At 25.3% G+C, this 15473-nt stretch overlaps 1 protein-coding gene across 1 annotated transcript in view; it reads left to right on the top strand.

Annotated features, from left to right (window-relative positions):
* Positions 1 to 15473, top strand: part of LOC132929609 (head-specific guanylate cyclase) — a 237184-nt gene that overhangs the window by 114583 nt on the left and 107128 nt on the right. Inside the window, exons 7-8 of the mRNA XM_060995082.1 lie at positions 881 to 1083; positions 11881 to 12020. Of these exons, the coding sequence (XP_060851065.1) occupies positions 881 to 1083; positions 11881 to 12020 (343 nt within the window). The remainder of the gene's footprint in view (positions 1 to 880; positions 1084 to 11880; positions 12021 to 15473) is intronic.

Here is a 15473-nt window from a genome sequence, read left to right as displayed (position 1 = left end):
CTAGCTATAAAGCAGAAGTTAGGCGACCACCTCTGACGGTTTCTCTCGAGTGTCTGCGTAACTTATACGAAGACAAAAGGGCAGTTTTCGCTGTTTTTGGAAAGTAATTAACGTTTAATCTTCGAACAATCTACTCCGTCAGCTCTTCGATTAAACAACACGTCAACGCTGTTAATTGTTCGTGCACACGAATACTGCTTTCCCGTGTGCGGACTATTCAAAGTGTACCATTAAAATATTCATTATCGTTGGTTCTAAAGATTTTTTCCAGCGGATTACTCTCTCAAAATTTACTATCGCCTCGACGAAGTTTCTATTCCTATCCCATGCAGTGCACATTAAGCGCAGTGCCTACCCTGCGAGACCACGTGTTGCCATGGACTGCGAGGAGTAGGTTGGGTCAGAAATATCGAAAGAATAATGTTGAAATGGTCACGCAATAGTGTTGTTTGATTGCTAATGGTTTTGTCCATCATAAAAGACGAATTTTCACACAAATCCCTTTAAACAATAAACTATAGGTAATACATTACGTCGTTAAACTATGTTTGAGGAGGCCATCAGTCTGCACGAAAGAAATGAAAGTACAAGGAAATCGTTGAACTAATTATTTCACCTTAACACATATTATAAGTTTCGTCATAATAATATAAAATTATAATGAGAAAGTACATCGACTAGAATAGAATTTTGTTTTTAAATTTGATAATCCATTAAGAAATATTATAAAAATATTTTTCAAGGTCACAAAATTGAATGACTTATGCGTAATGCATATTGAGTAAATAATTTGTTCAATAGTATATACGAATTTGATATAAAAATAATATATAATATTATGATAGACGATTTAATAGAACAGTCGTATACAATTTTCCAGGTACACAATAAAGACCACGGTTGACACTGAAGACGTTAAAGACTCAGCTCCATTTTTGTCACATCGAGCCAATGACCTGAAAATGGGTGTAACGAGCTTCTGTAAAGCTTTTCCGTGGCACTTGGTGTTGGATAAACGACTAGAGTTCGTACAATTAGGCTCTGGGTTCATGAAGCTTTTCGGAAAATGCCTACAACAATTCGGTAAGTACAATATTTGTTACATTAAAAACGAAATTATTACATTTCGATAACTTACTTTATTGACCTTGATTATTAATTAATCAATATAATCGCGTATAGTAGTGTGTTGAAATGTAATTAGGTATAAAGAAAATATGTTTTTTTTGTTTCTTTTAATAGTATTGTAAAATACATATTAAGCTTACAGTGAGTAAAAATGTGATTTATGTTTGTTTCTTTGATAACTTGATGGTAATAAAGGTTTGTTTTCTGATGAATATAGTTGAATATGTTAGGGGAAAAAAATAATACTTAATACCTCAATTTTGATAACATTTTAATATAATATTTAAATGTACATTTTTTATGTAAGTCTTATGACAAATAATTAATTACCATAGCTTAAGTTTTACTACCATTGTAGTTTTTCAGTTATATTTTTATTATTTTTTTTTTTTCAAAAAATAGTTATATTATTACATTTTGCTATCAATTATTATAAACAAAAACTTCAAAAGTTTTAACATAGTATTATAATATACAAATAATAAGCGACCGGTTAATTGGACAAGTTTTGCTTTTTCTCAAAGGACAATTCTTCGTATCTTTTCAATTTATGTAGTATACATTGTTGTTTTCAACATTATTCTACACTAAGAAAAGACGAAGTTATAATACACATAAAATATAATATGTAATAATATGACTATACATAACAAAAAAGGGGCCACTGATTTAATTTTGGAAGAAGTCTATGTTATACGTAATATGAGATATTGTTTTTGAGAAATATGATCTAGCAGCAGTAAAGTTTAGGATAGTTGCATCGGTAATTTAACAATCGACGCCTTTCTAATGTCAAACATTATGATTCACTGGTTTAGTGATTGTATTAAGCAACCATTGGGGCGGTTTAAACATGAATGACTTAAATTGAGTTTAATTTTCTATGAGCTAATGAATACATCAACTGGAGGTAGGAAATACAAACCCAAAATCGATTTAGGTAATATTCGCGATGAAATAGCATATTGCGATCGGTAAAGTCTATTGTCGAATATATAATCAGTACCAACCAGCGTTTACAGGTCATCTGCCTATAAAACTTACAAATCTAGGCATTTAGTGCTTATAATAGATTTTTCAGTGTATGCGCGTGTAGCAAAGGGTAAAAACTACAGGTAAAAATAACCAGTGAAAATATAACCCCCCTCCCCCCCCAAAAAAAAAATAAATAAATAAAAAAGTACTAAAAAAATATATACATTTTAATAGTAGGTTTAATAGGTAAAATATTTAGATATCAAGTAAAATTATTTTTACTTAAACGCATAATATATATTCACAACTTTAAGTTATAAAATGCCGTTATGATGAAGTGATGATAATGCATTTCATCTTTTTTTATGAAACTTAGTAAAAATATTAACAACAATAAATTATTAAAAAACTATTTAATGATAAAATAATCAACTACGTAAAAATCAAAATATCTTTTATGCTAATTTACTTTTTATTTTATTTTTTTAATTTGTACTTTATCCGACTTATATAGTTTATTAAAAACAAAAATAAATAATAATGGTTTAATTGACATGAATTATTAAATAAATATTTGCATTTAAAGTAAGACTAGCATTATTTAATAGTTATATAATATATTTAAATCAGTTATTGATTATTTTTTTTAATAATAATTCTTATTGACTTTCCCTTTTTATATTTATTCCTCTTGAGTACACTATTACCCACCCTATTTAACAAAACTTAACATAATTTGTTTAATTAAATATATTTAGTAATTAAAATTTATAATAACAACCTCAATCAGCTCAAACTTATTACATTCATTAAAAATTGTAAAATGCTATTTTTTATAACATTATATGTATTGATATAAATTTAATTACCACGAGTGAAAAACACGTAGATCTATGTTATCAGTTAAAATTAATGATTCGGAAAAATCACAAAAAGTATACGTTTCAAAAAAACTCAAGTACACCTAATAGTTTATCAAGATTTTTAATATTATATAAGTGTTTGCTATTTAATAACTTTGTTACTTTATTTCGTTAAGAAAATAAGATTTAAAATTAGCCTAAATATGTATATGAATCATAATATGTCCGTTGTTTATTGATACTTTACTAAAGGTAAACTTAGTTGAGCCACATTTATTGAAATCTATTCAAAAAAATCTATATATTTTTTTTAACCTTATTTACTTATACCAATTTTAAGCTATATTTTTTTATTTAAATGTTGAAATCTTCTTATAAAACTTTAATTTAACTTTTAATTAAATGTATTGGTTTTTAATATTTTTAACATTAATATTCAGTTTAAAAATTTAAATAAAAATAATACGAAATGTCAATTAAATAAAATTATATACTATTACTAAGGAAATCATTTTTTTTTTTAAATTAAAAACAATCAAATCATGTATGTATTTCTGAATATTTGGTCAACATTTAAGAAAATTAAAAAAAAACTGCTTATCATTTATCTCACTAAATAATATGCATTTTACCTAAGTACCTGTAATAATTCAATTTTAAGAATGTTTTTTTTTTTTTTAGTGCTTAGTTTAAATATAATATTTTAACTGAACGTGATGGTTATTTTTCGGAAATATGGCAGTGTAACATGTTACAAGTCATAAACTTTTTATTTTGTTTGACAAATGTGAACAATATCTTCATATAAAATTACCTTTATTTTTAATGCTGTTGTATTATAATATTTAATATGGATTTGAACACTTTTTTTGAAATATTTTACTTTAATAATATTAAAATTTTGTACAAATTTACAAAATAGGACAAGACTATTCACGTTTTTGCTAAAGGAATTTCTATTTTTTGATGGTAATATAATTTGACCAGGAAGATCTCAGTGATCTATTATAATATATCTTTGGCGTAGCATTGTAGCGTGATGGAAGTTTATCTGAAATATTATTATAGTCGATTACACATCGATGGCCATAATACCATTATGGCGTATAACAACAATTGAGTTTGGGAATTCTCAGGGAAAATTGTCCAAGCGTTTTTTACGAGTGGTTCGAACGATCGTTTTAAGAATCCCATGATCTGTGAACGCACATCCGGTCCCCAGAGATGCTTAAAGGTTTTAGTGTCATTCGATTGTGGAATTGGACTTTACCGTAGTACGCAAATGTCGCTTCAATGCGTCCAAAAGTATGAAAAAATGCTGATATACCTGTATTATATTATACCCTATAGACTACTCGTATATTAAGAATTAATATATCATACTAATATTTTTACCATGAAGTTATAGATAGGAATTTTTTCTATTTTTTCTTATATTCGTTCTTTTCATCAATGTCTTATAATATATAAATTTATTAATTTTAACTGTAGTATTTTAATACTATATAAGTCGTAGTAAATAAAAAACTAGTCTTGACATTATTGTCTCGGCGGCACAACATTAAAATAATATTCTAATTTTTCAATCACACAAAAATCAAGTAAAAAGTATTACTCTAGCTATTCCTACTATAAAAATGAGTCAAACAAAATTAAAAAAAAAATATTGGTTTGTTTCTTATTGTACCGTTTATTAAAATAAACATTAAATATCAGACTCGTTCCACATCCTTAAATTAAAACTCAGGATACAATCCCGATTGTCATACTATTGCACATTAATATTATGTAATTTAATGGATTTTAAAAATATCTATATTTTGTAATTATTTTCCAAAATTAATGTAAACAATATTTATTTCATTCATCACTTGACATGGCCATTCATATATGTTTATATTTTTATAACTACTTAATGACTAAAGTAAATCTTTATAAAGTTTTTGTACGATCTAATTTTACAAATTAAAATGATCTACTTCAAATTGATCCAGTTTCTTTTTATTTATGAGGTTTTATTTTTATTGTAATATTATTAATAAAATTAATTATACAAAGAAAAAAAAATTAAACATATTTAATATTTATTTACTATCATATAATACCACAGAATATTATTATATTATTCTGTGATAATACGCGTATTTATTGATAACAAATTTCCCAATAAATATATTATACACAAAATTAATTTTATAATATTGGTAATGAGAACATGTATATTGTGCATACTAAAAATAGTACCTGTGATATGTTTCGTTTTCCGGCAACAGTCTTGGGTTAATGAAAAACATATTACCATTAGTTTCGATAGTAGTCTTCGTTTTTTATTTTTGTATTATTATTAGTTATTACTATTTTTAGATAAAAGGTTGGTTACCGTTATTTTTTTCCGCGTAATAATAAATTATTTATTGTTAAAGAAATAAAATACCCTTTCTAAAAGCTGAATAGTTTGTCATTTATACATAGTATTTTATAAAAATTCCAATAGATCAGATCATGTATTAAAATGTAAATATGTAATATTGTAATAACGTAGTTATGCACTTTACTCCTAATTTTATTGAAACTGAAGATTTTATCAAATTGACTTAAAGTTAAAAAAATATAAATATGCACATATGTGCTATTTATAAATTATAAAACGTCATCCAAATATATCATTCTTAATGATTACAAACAAATATATTTATGCCTAATAGAATTTAATTAATATTTTTGAAATTGAAAATAACAATCTAAAACATAAAATTATTTTACTCTACGGAATATTTTAATGGTACCTTTGTATAATTTAAAATTATAATATCCGTTTAATAATCACTAACGCAGTTGTTTCATAAAAAATAATACCTCCTTGAACTTTGTTTGTCAAACAAGATTAATTATTTAAAATGATAGAATATTAAATTATTTTCCATCAGAGTATGCCAGAAATCGATTTCAATATTGCAATATTTCATTGAGATTTTGTGATGAATTTTCCTACGGAGTAAATGAATCAGCCAAGCTATTGACGACCAAACCATAAATAAATTAGGCTAGGGTTGATGTACTATCTATTATTTAGTTTCAATTATTTGTTTCATCTTTTAGTATAACAAGTAGTGGCCCTTTTTAAGGCAATACTGCTGTCATAAGTCACTATGTCGAAATTCTAAAATTATAGATTTTAAAGAAAAAATATAACAGCTTTTAACTATAAATTAGTTTGTAGGACATAAATAATATTTTTTTTTTAACAATAAAAATATGGTAGGTATATTAGTATATGGAAAATAATATTATATAACTACAAAAAAAATTATTAACCTAATAAAAAAAAGCTTTTTATATATATATTTTTTTAAAGGTTTTAATGTACTTACCAAATATAAGTTCAAATGCATCAAAGTACAAAAAACATATATTTTAAATTACTGCCAAATTATTTCAGATATTAATCAGTGCATCAGTGTGTTCATTATACGCGATGTATAATTTGTGTCTTAGAATTTTATTTATTAATATACATCGTATTGGCATATAGATGCAAAATATTAATTTTTTTTTTTTTTTTACTTCACGCACCATTTAGGCGCTTCGCAGCTTTTACCAAAGCTCTCCAAACTTCCCGATCCTCTGCATCCTTAATACTTGCTCCATTACGTTATGTCTTCAAGTCATCCCTTACTCGGTCCAACCACCGTTGTCTTGGCCTTCCCACAGGTCGTTTTTTATTTGGTTTGTTAACGAGTACCTGTCTTATCAGTCTACCCTCTGCACGCCATACATGACCAGCCCACTCTAATCTTTTCGACCTCAGGAAATATTTTAAATTGGTTGCATTAAACAGATTGTTTAGTCAGCGTTCAATAAACTAAAAAAATAATTTTCTATTATTTGTATATTTTATAGAAATGCTAAGAAAAAAAAGGTAAAAATGTAGCAATTTAAAAATAAAAGACTTAATGACACTTATAAAATAAAATCAAGATTTTAATTTAATATTATATAACTATTTGTTTCTTATTTAAACTTATTTATGTACATACTATCTTCTAAGCTAGGTACATTAAATTAAAATTATATACATTTTTAAGAAAACCATAATAATTATTGCAGAAATTAAAAATCAGAGAATATTTTATCAATAGACACTTAACGTTGATTTTGAACAAAATATAGGTTTGAGTCAGGTAGTGTCTTATGACATCAATATGTATATACAAATGTATTTAGTTATCGTTTGAACGGTTAACTACTAATATATAATAAAATGCGTGTACAAGATTATTAAACGTCTAACGGTTTCATTGATATTTTAAATGTAAAATGTATTAAATATATGTTTATAAATTCATTATAATAAAATATGTTTTAACTAAAATTTAAAATTTGCAATGCCAAAGCTGTGTAGTTATACTATTTTTTTTTTTATAGTTTACAGAACATAATTAACATCGAACGAAATATTTATTTACTGTTATAACTGTTTCCGGGAAAAATGCAATAGGTCAACTTTTTTCAGGCAAAAAGGTTGATGTCCGTCACATTTTTCCACGAAATAATAAAATACCTAGTTATCGTAAAATTAATAAAAATACCTTTTATAAATTCTGAATAGATCCAAGTATATTGATATATTATTATCATGTGTGCTAATAATAATTGTAAAAGTTTACAATAATAATATATACTATTTCATCATCTTGTTCGGTTTTTCAGTTTATAAATAAACAACAAAAATGAATCATACTCAAATAAGATTGATCTAATATATAGATGGTTATTTCGAATTTATATCAAAACAATAGAGTTTGAGATTAAAGGAACCCATACATTAGGTTTTATTATAACTCTTTAAAACTAATTTCAGTGAAGTTTCAAGAGTGCATAATAATATCGATTGTATAGTGGATTCCGACTATATTTGGGTGAAAAAAATAACATCAATCACGAAAAAATCAATTGATAGCCAATTTTAAATGTACTGAAATGAAATAAATGTACACGTATTTATGTAACTTTCATTATAATAATTACAATAACGATTAAATTTGTATTGTTTCGTTAAACCTTTAACAAAAGTATTTTGAAATATGAATATAATATCTTATATAATAATTATTATTGCTTTGTAGTTCTTGAATTATAATATTAGTTTATAAGAAAACCATTATTTATCATTGAGATGTTTTTACAGGCTACAGCAATATATTATCATTACTATTATTATTATTTATTACTTTATTTTGTTTTTGTACTTTTCACGTGTTACATTACGTCTTATATCATAAAATAATAATTCCATAGTGATAATTCCTGAACAGATGTCGTAATAGTGAAAATCGCTTATATAAATATGGTAATAACAATAGAATTTCGTTTGTAAAAAATAAAATATTATTACATCTAATTCTATGAATATCGACTAAAAAAAATACTATAGTTATTCCAAAAAATCAGTATAATATTATGTCTAGCTTCTACGGCGCTAATACCGTATACTTATTGTATCAGTGATAATGAGATAAGTATCTTGTCGCTGTATTATCTTAACAGTGATAGTATACGGTAAGCTTGTAACTCGTAAGTTATAATGAAAATAATATACATAATAATTTAAATAGTCTGAAATATTTATAAAAAATATTACTACAGTAAAATTAATAAAAAATATATATCTGCAGTTCTAGTTAGTTATCAGCTATATTCTACTATTTATTATTTATCTTGTAATCATTTCAAATGTATTTAAATGTTTAACATCTTTACCTTTCTAAACAAAATTAAACGCTACAAATGTAGACACGATTCTTTACGACCACTTCAAATACGATATTTGTTGTAAAAAGTATAAAACTTACAATAATATATTACTTTCATATTTTACGATTACATAAAAATATATCATTACTACATCAGCCATCTTGTGATACAATAAATGTGAAATACCTAGTCTACCGACTTATATCAGATTTTGTAAATTAAGTGATTTTCAAATAATATTTTATATTATTATAATTGATAAAGAATCAACTATGTTTAATTATATAATATTGGGATAATTATATTTAATATAAAAGCTTAATAATTATAATAAATATTTGAGCGTACCGTATTATGTATGTTGTCAAATTGTTGATAATATTTTTGATATACTTATATTTATTATAGGTATTTAGGTTACTATTTCAACGTCTATACTGTATGCGTATACATTTCATTTCTGAATATGATAGAGAAGACATATTATTTTTATAATATGTAGTAAAAATTAAAAACACAAGCTTTCAAAATGATTTTGAACCTTATTCATCTATCCTCCAAATTCCATTCAGACGGTTTTATATATGCCAAATGTAGTTACATAAATCTTATCTAAAAGGATAATTTATTATTTTCCAGATTAAACTATATTAGGATTTTGGTAAAAATGTTATGTTAAATTAAACTTTATATATAATATTAAGTACACAAACCTAAGTATAATTTGAACACGCGAGGAGAAAGACTATTCAGTGAAAAACCCGTAAATTATTAATGTATCTTATAGTATATTTATGAATTTTTATTATAATAACTTGTTAAGAACTATGCAATTTACGATACGATTATTTTAATTTAATTTTTAATTTGAATAGAACATTAAATGAGATTGCTTTAGATTCAATAATACATTGTGTTAAAATTAATAATTCTCAGTAACAAATGAAATATTTAAATAACTTTTAAATTAATTAAATACAATTGTGAGCATTTCTCATGTATACTATATATTATTAATTTCTTTGTACAATCTAACATAAATTTGATTTAATAATAAATATTCATGGAATATTAATAAATGATCATTAGAATATGTACGCATAATCGTCTGAAAACATATTTATTTATTGAGCAATTACTTATCGTTTACCACGCTTTATCTATTATTCATAATTATTTATCTTATGATTTAAAATTAACGTAATACAATTTTAATATAATGTGGGAATTTTTAGGCTTAATATACTTTTCTGTTTTTCATTTTTATAATCGACATTTTAAAACTCAGTTTCAATTAAAACAAGCAACAGCATATGACTAAGTAGCATTTGGCTTATTTTAATCAGTTAATGTAAATCAAATGAGATGTGGCTATTGTATTTTTACAATAACAAAATATTCTTCCCATAATTTTAGCTTTTAAGCGTCTATGAGCCATTTAGACTATTTAACCCTTTTAGACATTAACATTTTCTATACTTTTCAATAATATTTATTTACTCTAGACATTTTATTTACATGATCTAAATCTCTTTGTAATTCATAGAGCCGACGATGTTGTAATCTTTCTCGTGGAAATATCTTATTAGGTTTGGAAACTGGTAAATATATCACGACTCATTATATTTACCAGTTTCCAAACCTAATAAGGTATTAGATATGGTGACTCATTATATTATTCTATATTAATACATTTAGTAACTACATATTCTTTAAAACCCAAATGTAGTTATCTTTAAATATGATTTTTCAAACTTTTTAATTAATAAAATCAACTTGTTTACACCTATAGTTTTATGGTTAAATCACTTTTTCTACGCTTTTCAACAATAATATTAAATTCCTAAAATACTTATTTGGTGCAAAATAATATTTTTAATAATAATATATAATATTATACCACCTTTAGAACAAAATAAAAACTTCAATATTAGTTAACTAAAAGTTATTATTACTGTTAGATTAAAAAAAATATATATTCACAAAAAAAACATAACGATTTAGTTTGTGGTAATATAATCTAAAAATAACATATTTTATAACAAACTATTAAAACAAATTGCTACCTGTAGTATATTTTATAAAATTAATAATTTAATGGTACATTAAATGGTATATGATTCATGTCAATATTAAACTTTAATTATCTTATAACTAAAAAAACATACTTATTAATTTAATTAAAACTTACTTTTTTGTTGATTTAATAAAAGTACTTAAATATTTAGAATGATTAAATTATACATAATTGAGTTTTAAATTACAAAAACTTAAATATTTTGAACTGATTTTAACATCAGGTTTAAAAGAATTTTATATTGTGAGCGCACAATATTTTTCAGAGAATTTTAGTATATTCAATAAGATACAATGACATTACTACATTAGGATAGATAAAAGTCAATTTTTGTAGAAAGTCACTCAACATAATTAATTTTTTAAAGTTAAGGATGTTTAGAAGATTATTATAATTAATTGTATTTTTATTAAATATGGAATTGTATAAAAATTATTATAGGTACTTGTTGATAATTTATAACATTTTAATTTATTTAATTTTACTTAACAATCAGTATGATTAGTAAATTATTATTTTGAAAAACCCTCTTTAAAAATAAATCAATAAATAAATTACATAAGCTCACAGTGGTTCATTAATCTAATTAATTAATTGTTAATACTTTTTATTCGAAAAAAAAACCCTATACCAATATTATTATACGTTATATTTAGGCAAAAGTGGTACATCGTTACAGCAAAAGACAAACATAAATAATATTATATTACTGTATCTGTTTTTTTTTTAATTTAAATTTAATAATTTATTATTTTATTGTATTCTTATTTCTTGATAAGTGACAACTCAACTTAATATATTATTTATTCATGGGTATAATTTATTATTTTATAACAGAACAACGTAATAACATATTGTAAACAATAATATGTTTCATCATTACAATACAATAATACAATGAATTATAAATTATGTAGGTATACATAATGTAACGAATTATTTTTGAAATGTCACAACCATAATGGCGTTAGTGTATTACATTATTGTAGTTTCCGTAGTATACCTATAAAACTGACATAATAATAATAATAATATATAATTCAATGAGTTATGGGTTTTTTTTTTTTGTGTGTGTGTTCTTAGGTCGATCGATTCACACGTATTTCAAGATCAGAAGACCGAAAAACGTTCGGCTCTCGTTCGACGGCATCGTGAACAGGGCAAACTCGCCGTTTGTGTTGACGCTGTGCCTGCCCGAGCCGCTTAATCATAATTCTGCTGAGGTAAAAAAAATGTGCACTTTCGTACAAATATATAGTTGTAGACCACGTGCCGCCGTTACTTCATTTTTTTTTCGCCAGAACTTCAGACCTTACTATAAAAAATTAAACATATACATACTGTACATAAGTACGACCATTACATTATTGTGGGTTAGGTTTTTATTATAAAATGTAATCGAACGCTACACGCATGACGCGTACGCAATATGATAACGCGTTTTTACAGCCGTTTACGTTCTTGGTGTTCCCGCTCCAGACCGTCTCTGCAAATCAAATACCTGTCAACGCGCTCCCGGCGGGATCATCGGATTAAGCTCTGATAAGTCATTACGGCGGTCTTCTACGGGCCTAGATCTGGCGGGGGCACGTCGACAAAACGTCACCAAATCAAATAAATATATTATGGTTTGCCGAGAAAATGGTTTATCGGCTTAACTGTAGCAGATGCAGCTGCACACTGCGCAAATACTGTTAGCTAAACACGGTTGTTTTTAACTTATTGTGTTCAACCGTCATTTTGTTGTTGTTATTATTTTTTGTTTGATTGTCGTCGTAATAAGAAACTAAGAAGACAATATTATGTTTGTATGATACCCGTACTTACTCACTGCTTCCATATATATACATATTCAAACGGCGAAATTAAATCACGAAAAATCTTGACTACTTACTGTAACGGCGTCTTTGTCAATACTTACTAGATTTTAAACACTATAAACACCATTTTTATAGAGAAAATAATTTTAATTTAACGTCATTATGAAATAGGCATAATGTTTTTCCAAAATCGTTTCTCTGTCTCATTCATATAATTAATATTATATAGTATTTATTGTTTTTTCACAACATAAATGTCTAATAAAATAATACAGTAGATTTGTATTATATCAAACGTCGCTATCTCGAATTTTTGTTATCTCGAGCTACATTAAAATCTCCTTGAAACTATCATTATACGTCTTAAAAGGGCTTTGCTCTCGATAACTCGAAATAAAGTTAATCGTTTTTCGTTATCTCGAATACACAAATAATATTTTTTTTACAACAACAAAATTAAGCATAATTAAGTATAGTTATTGTGATTTTAAGCGTTTGTAATCATTCGTATAGAATATAGAGAAATGGAAAATTAACGTAAATGAAATGTCCTTTTAATAAATTTTTACATTCTTCCAAAAACAAAAATATTATTAAACAAACTTTAAGGACAGATTTAAAAAAAAAAAAATAATTTATTCATTATTGAATATTAATATAGTATTAGTACTTTAAGTATTCAAAATATGTACTTTAAATCAATTTTTCAGTTTGTTTAAGAATGTTAATAAAATGTATAATATTTCGAACTTTTTCTTGTTTCCGTTAGATTCGACATAACGAGAATCTATTGTATTTCTATGCGAAATATTTTTTGGAATATACTAGAATTCTGAACGAGCAGTTAATTAGTTATGATAACAATATAAATGTTTTAAGTTTAGATTAAAGGAGTACCTCCGAAATATTAATTCATAATTCCGTTCATCTTAATTTATATGCACTTATTACAGGACTCAAATAAATAGCTTTGGAATATGAAATAAAACATTATGTTGCATTAAAAAATTCAAAAAAAAATATTGTTTTGAAAATACATAAAATTATATAAAAAATAATATCATAATAAACTTTTTGCTATAATGAGTGTATAATACTTTAATAGATCACATATTTTATATATAAGTAATTTTTATAAATGGATAATAGTATAATACCATTGGACTTATAATACAAGAATTGTAGATATTATTATAATATAATATACTATTGTTATATAGTCCGCCTATTTATTATTGTGCAAAACAGTAAAACGAAGATAGTGTGCCCAAATTTGTGTAGGTGTGTAGGTTTTAGTTTCTTATATTTATATAAGATAATTATCCTCGAAACTGTTTTAAATACGTAATTAATCTGGTTTATATTAAAGTAACATAGAGTATATAAAGGGGTTAATCTGTAGATTATTCCCAAACTTTTCCAAGGTAAAGAACAAATTAATGGGCATCTGGGGTCTGATAATGTTGTTATCATTTTCCAAAACTGCATTTTAATTAACAGTAAACCTTAAAATCCGAATAAATAAGGACATAAATTACAATATCGATAAGTTACTTGCTAATCTGATTTGTCACTTTTTTCGATTAGGATAGTAAATATTTTATTTTCATAATATTATATTACATCGTAAATATATTACTCAATGTAAAATAGCTATACAAAAGAGTTAGCGTTATTTCCAGGTACCCCATTTGTACATTATAAACCTTGGAATAATATTATTTATATAAAACTTTTGCAATATATCTGTACGAAGATTTAATATCCTCATTCCTCATATACGTGTAATGTATACACGTAATACACGATTTATATATAATATTGTTCAACAATTGCTGGTGGGATCTACTATATACCTACATAAAACATGATGATATTACCTTTTTAATAATTTTGTAATATATATTTTTTTTATAAAAATACAGTAAAAAAGTCTATTATTAAGTGTAGAGCACTTTAATTCTATCGCATGGTAGTTATTAAAGGTGAAGTGTTTATTTTTATTGAATATTATTATTTCGCAAAAAATCAATCAAAAACAATTATTGTTCGTGATAATTAAAAATTGCAATTCAACTTTAATAACACTTAATAACTTTAATAATAACTATGTTTTCTAAGTAGTCAGTGTAGTGCTTGTAGAACTATGGTTGAGTAATATGTATACATAAATATAGGATTCTATAAGCAATAAACCGAACAAACGATTGCGATATACGTCGAACTGCACAAGATTCGAAAATCTGTGACGTTGAAAACTCGTCTAATTAGTGTTCTAAAACGTCGAACCATTAAAATACGCGCCTAGGTATACACGTGCGATTATGTGCGCTATGGCTGCTCGGTTATTGAACATTCACTAAAAACCCTCATTTGCACGTATACGTGTACGTAAACATATAATATAATGTATTGTACACTTGCAGAATATTATGTGTACATCTACAATGAATGTTTCAGTATATTATATATTCGCTGTGAAATAATGACGTGCGATTGAACGCCCTTTGGCGTTTTCTTCGTTCCATTCATACGGGTAGGTAGAGGTACTACCCGTAATTTCGACAAGGACGATGAAAACGTGTGAAGGTATTATATTATTGTACGTACGTAGATCGAAAACTCTCGAGAACCTACAGGTACTCCATATTAATAATATGTGTGCAGTGTACACCGTTATACACACAAAACGTATAACATGCGTATAAAGTATATTATAGTGCACACTCAATAATATAGGTAGGGTTTTTATTTGCGGTAGAAACGTCGTCGTGGTATGTAAAACGGAGGCCCTTCCAGCCCCGCAGTACAATACAATATACATATACATATATTATAGTCGAACGGGTCAATTAT

Source organism: Rhopalosiphum padi, chromosome 4 (assembly GCF_020882245.1).
Source record: "Rhopalosiphum padi isolate XX-2018 chromosome 4, ASM2088224v1, whole genome shotgun sequence".
In the NCBI taxonomy this organism is placed as follows: domain Eukaryota; kingdom Metazoa; phylum Arthropoda; class Insecta; order Hemiptera; family Aphididae; genus Rhopalosiphum; species Rhopalosiphum padi.
The sequence above is the reverse complement of the archived record's forward strand: the minus strand, read 5'-3'. Positions and strand labels throughout refer to the sequence as shown.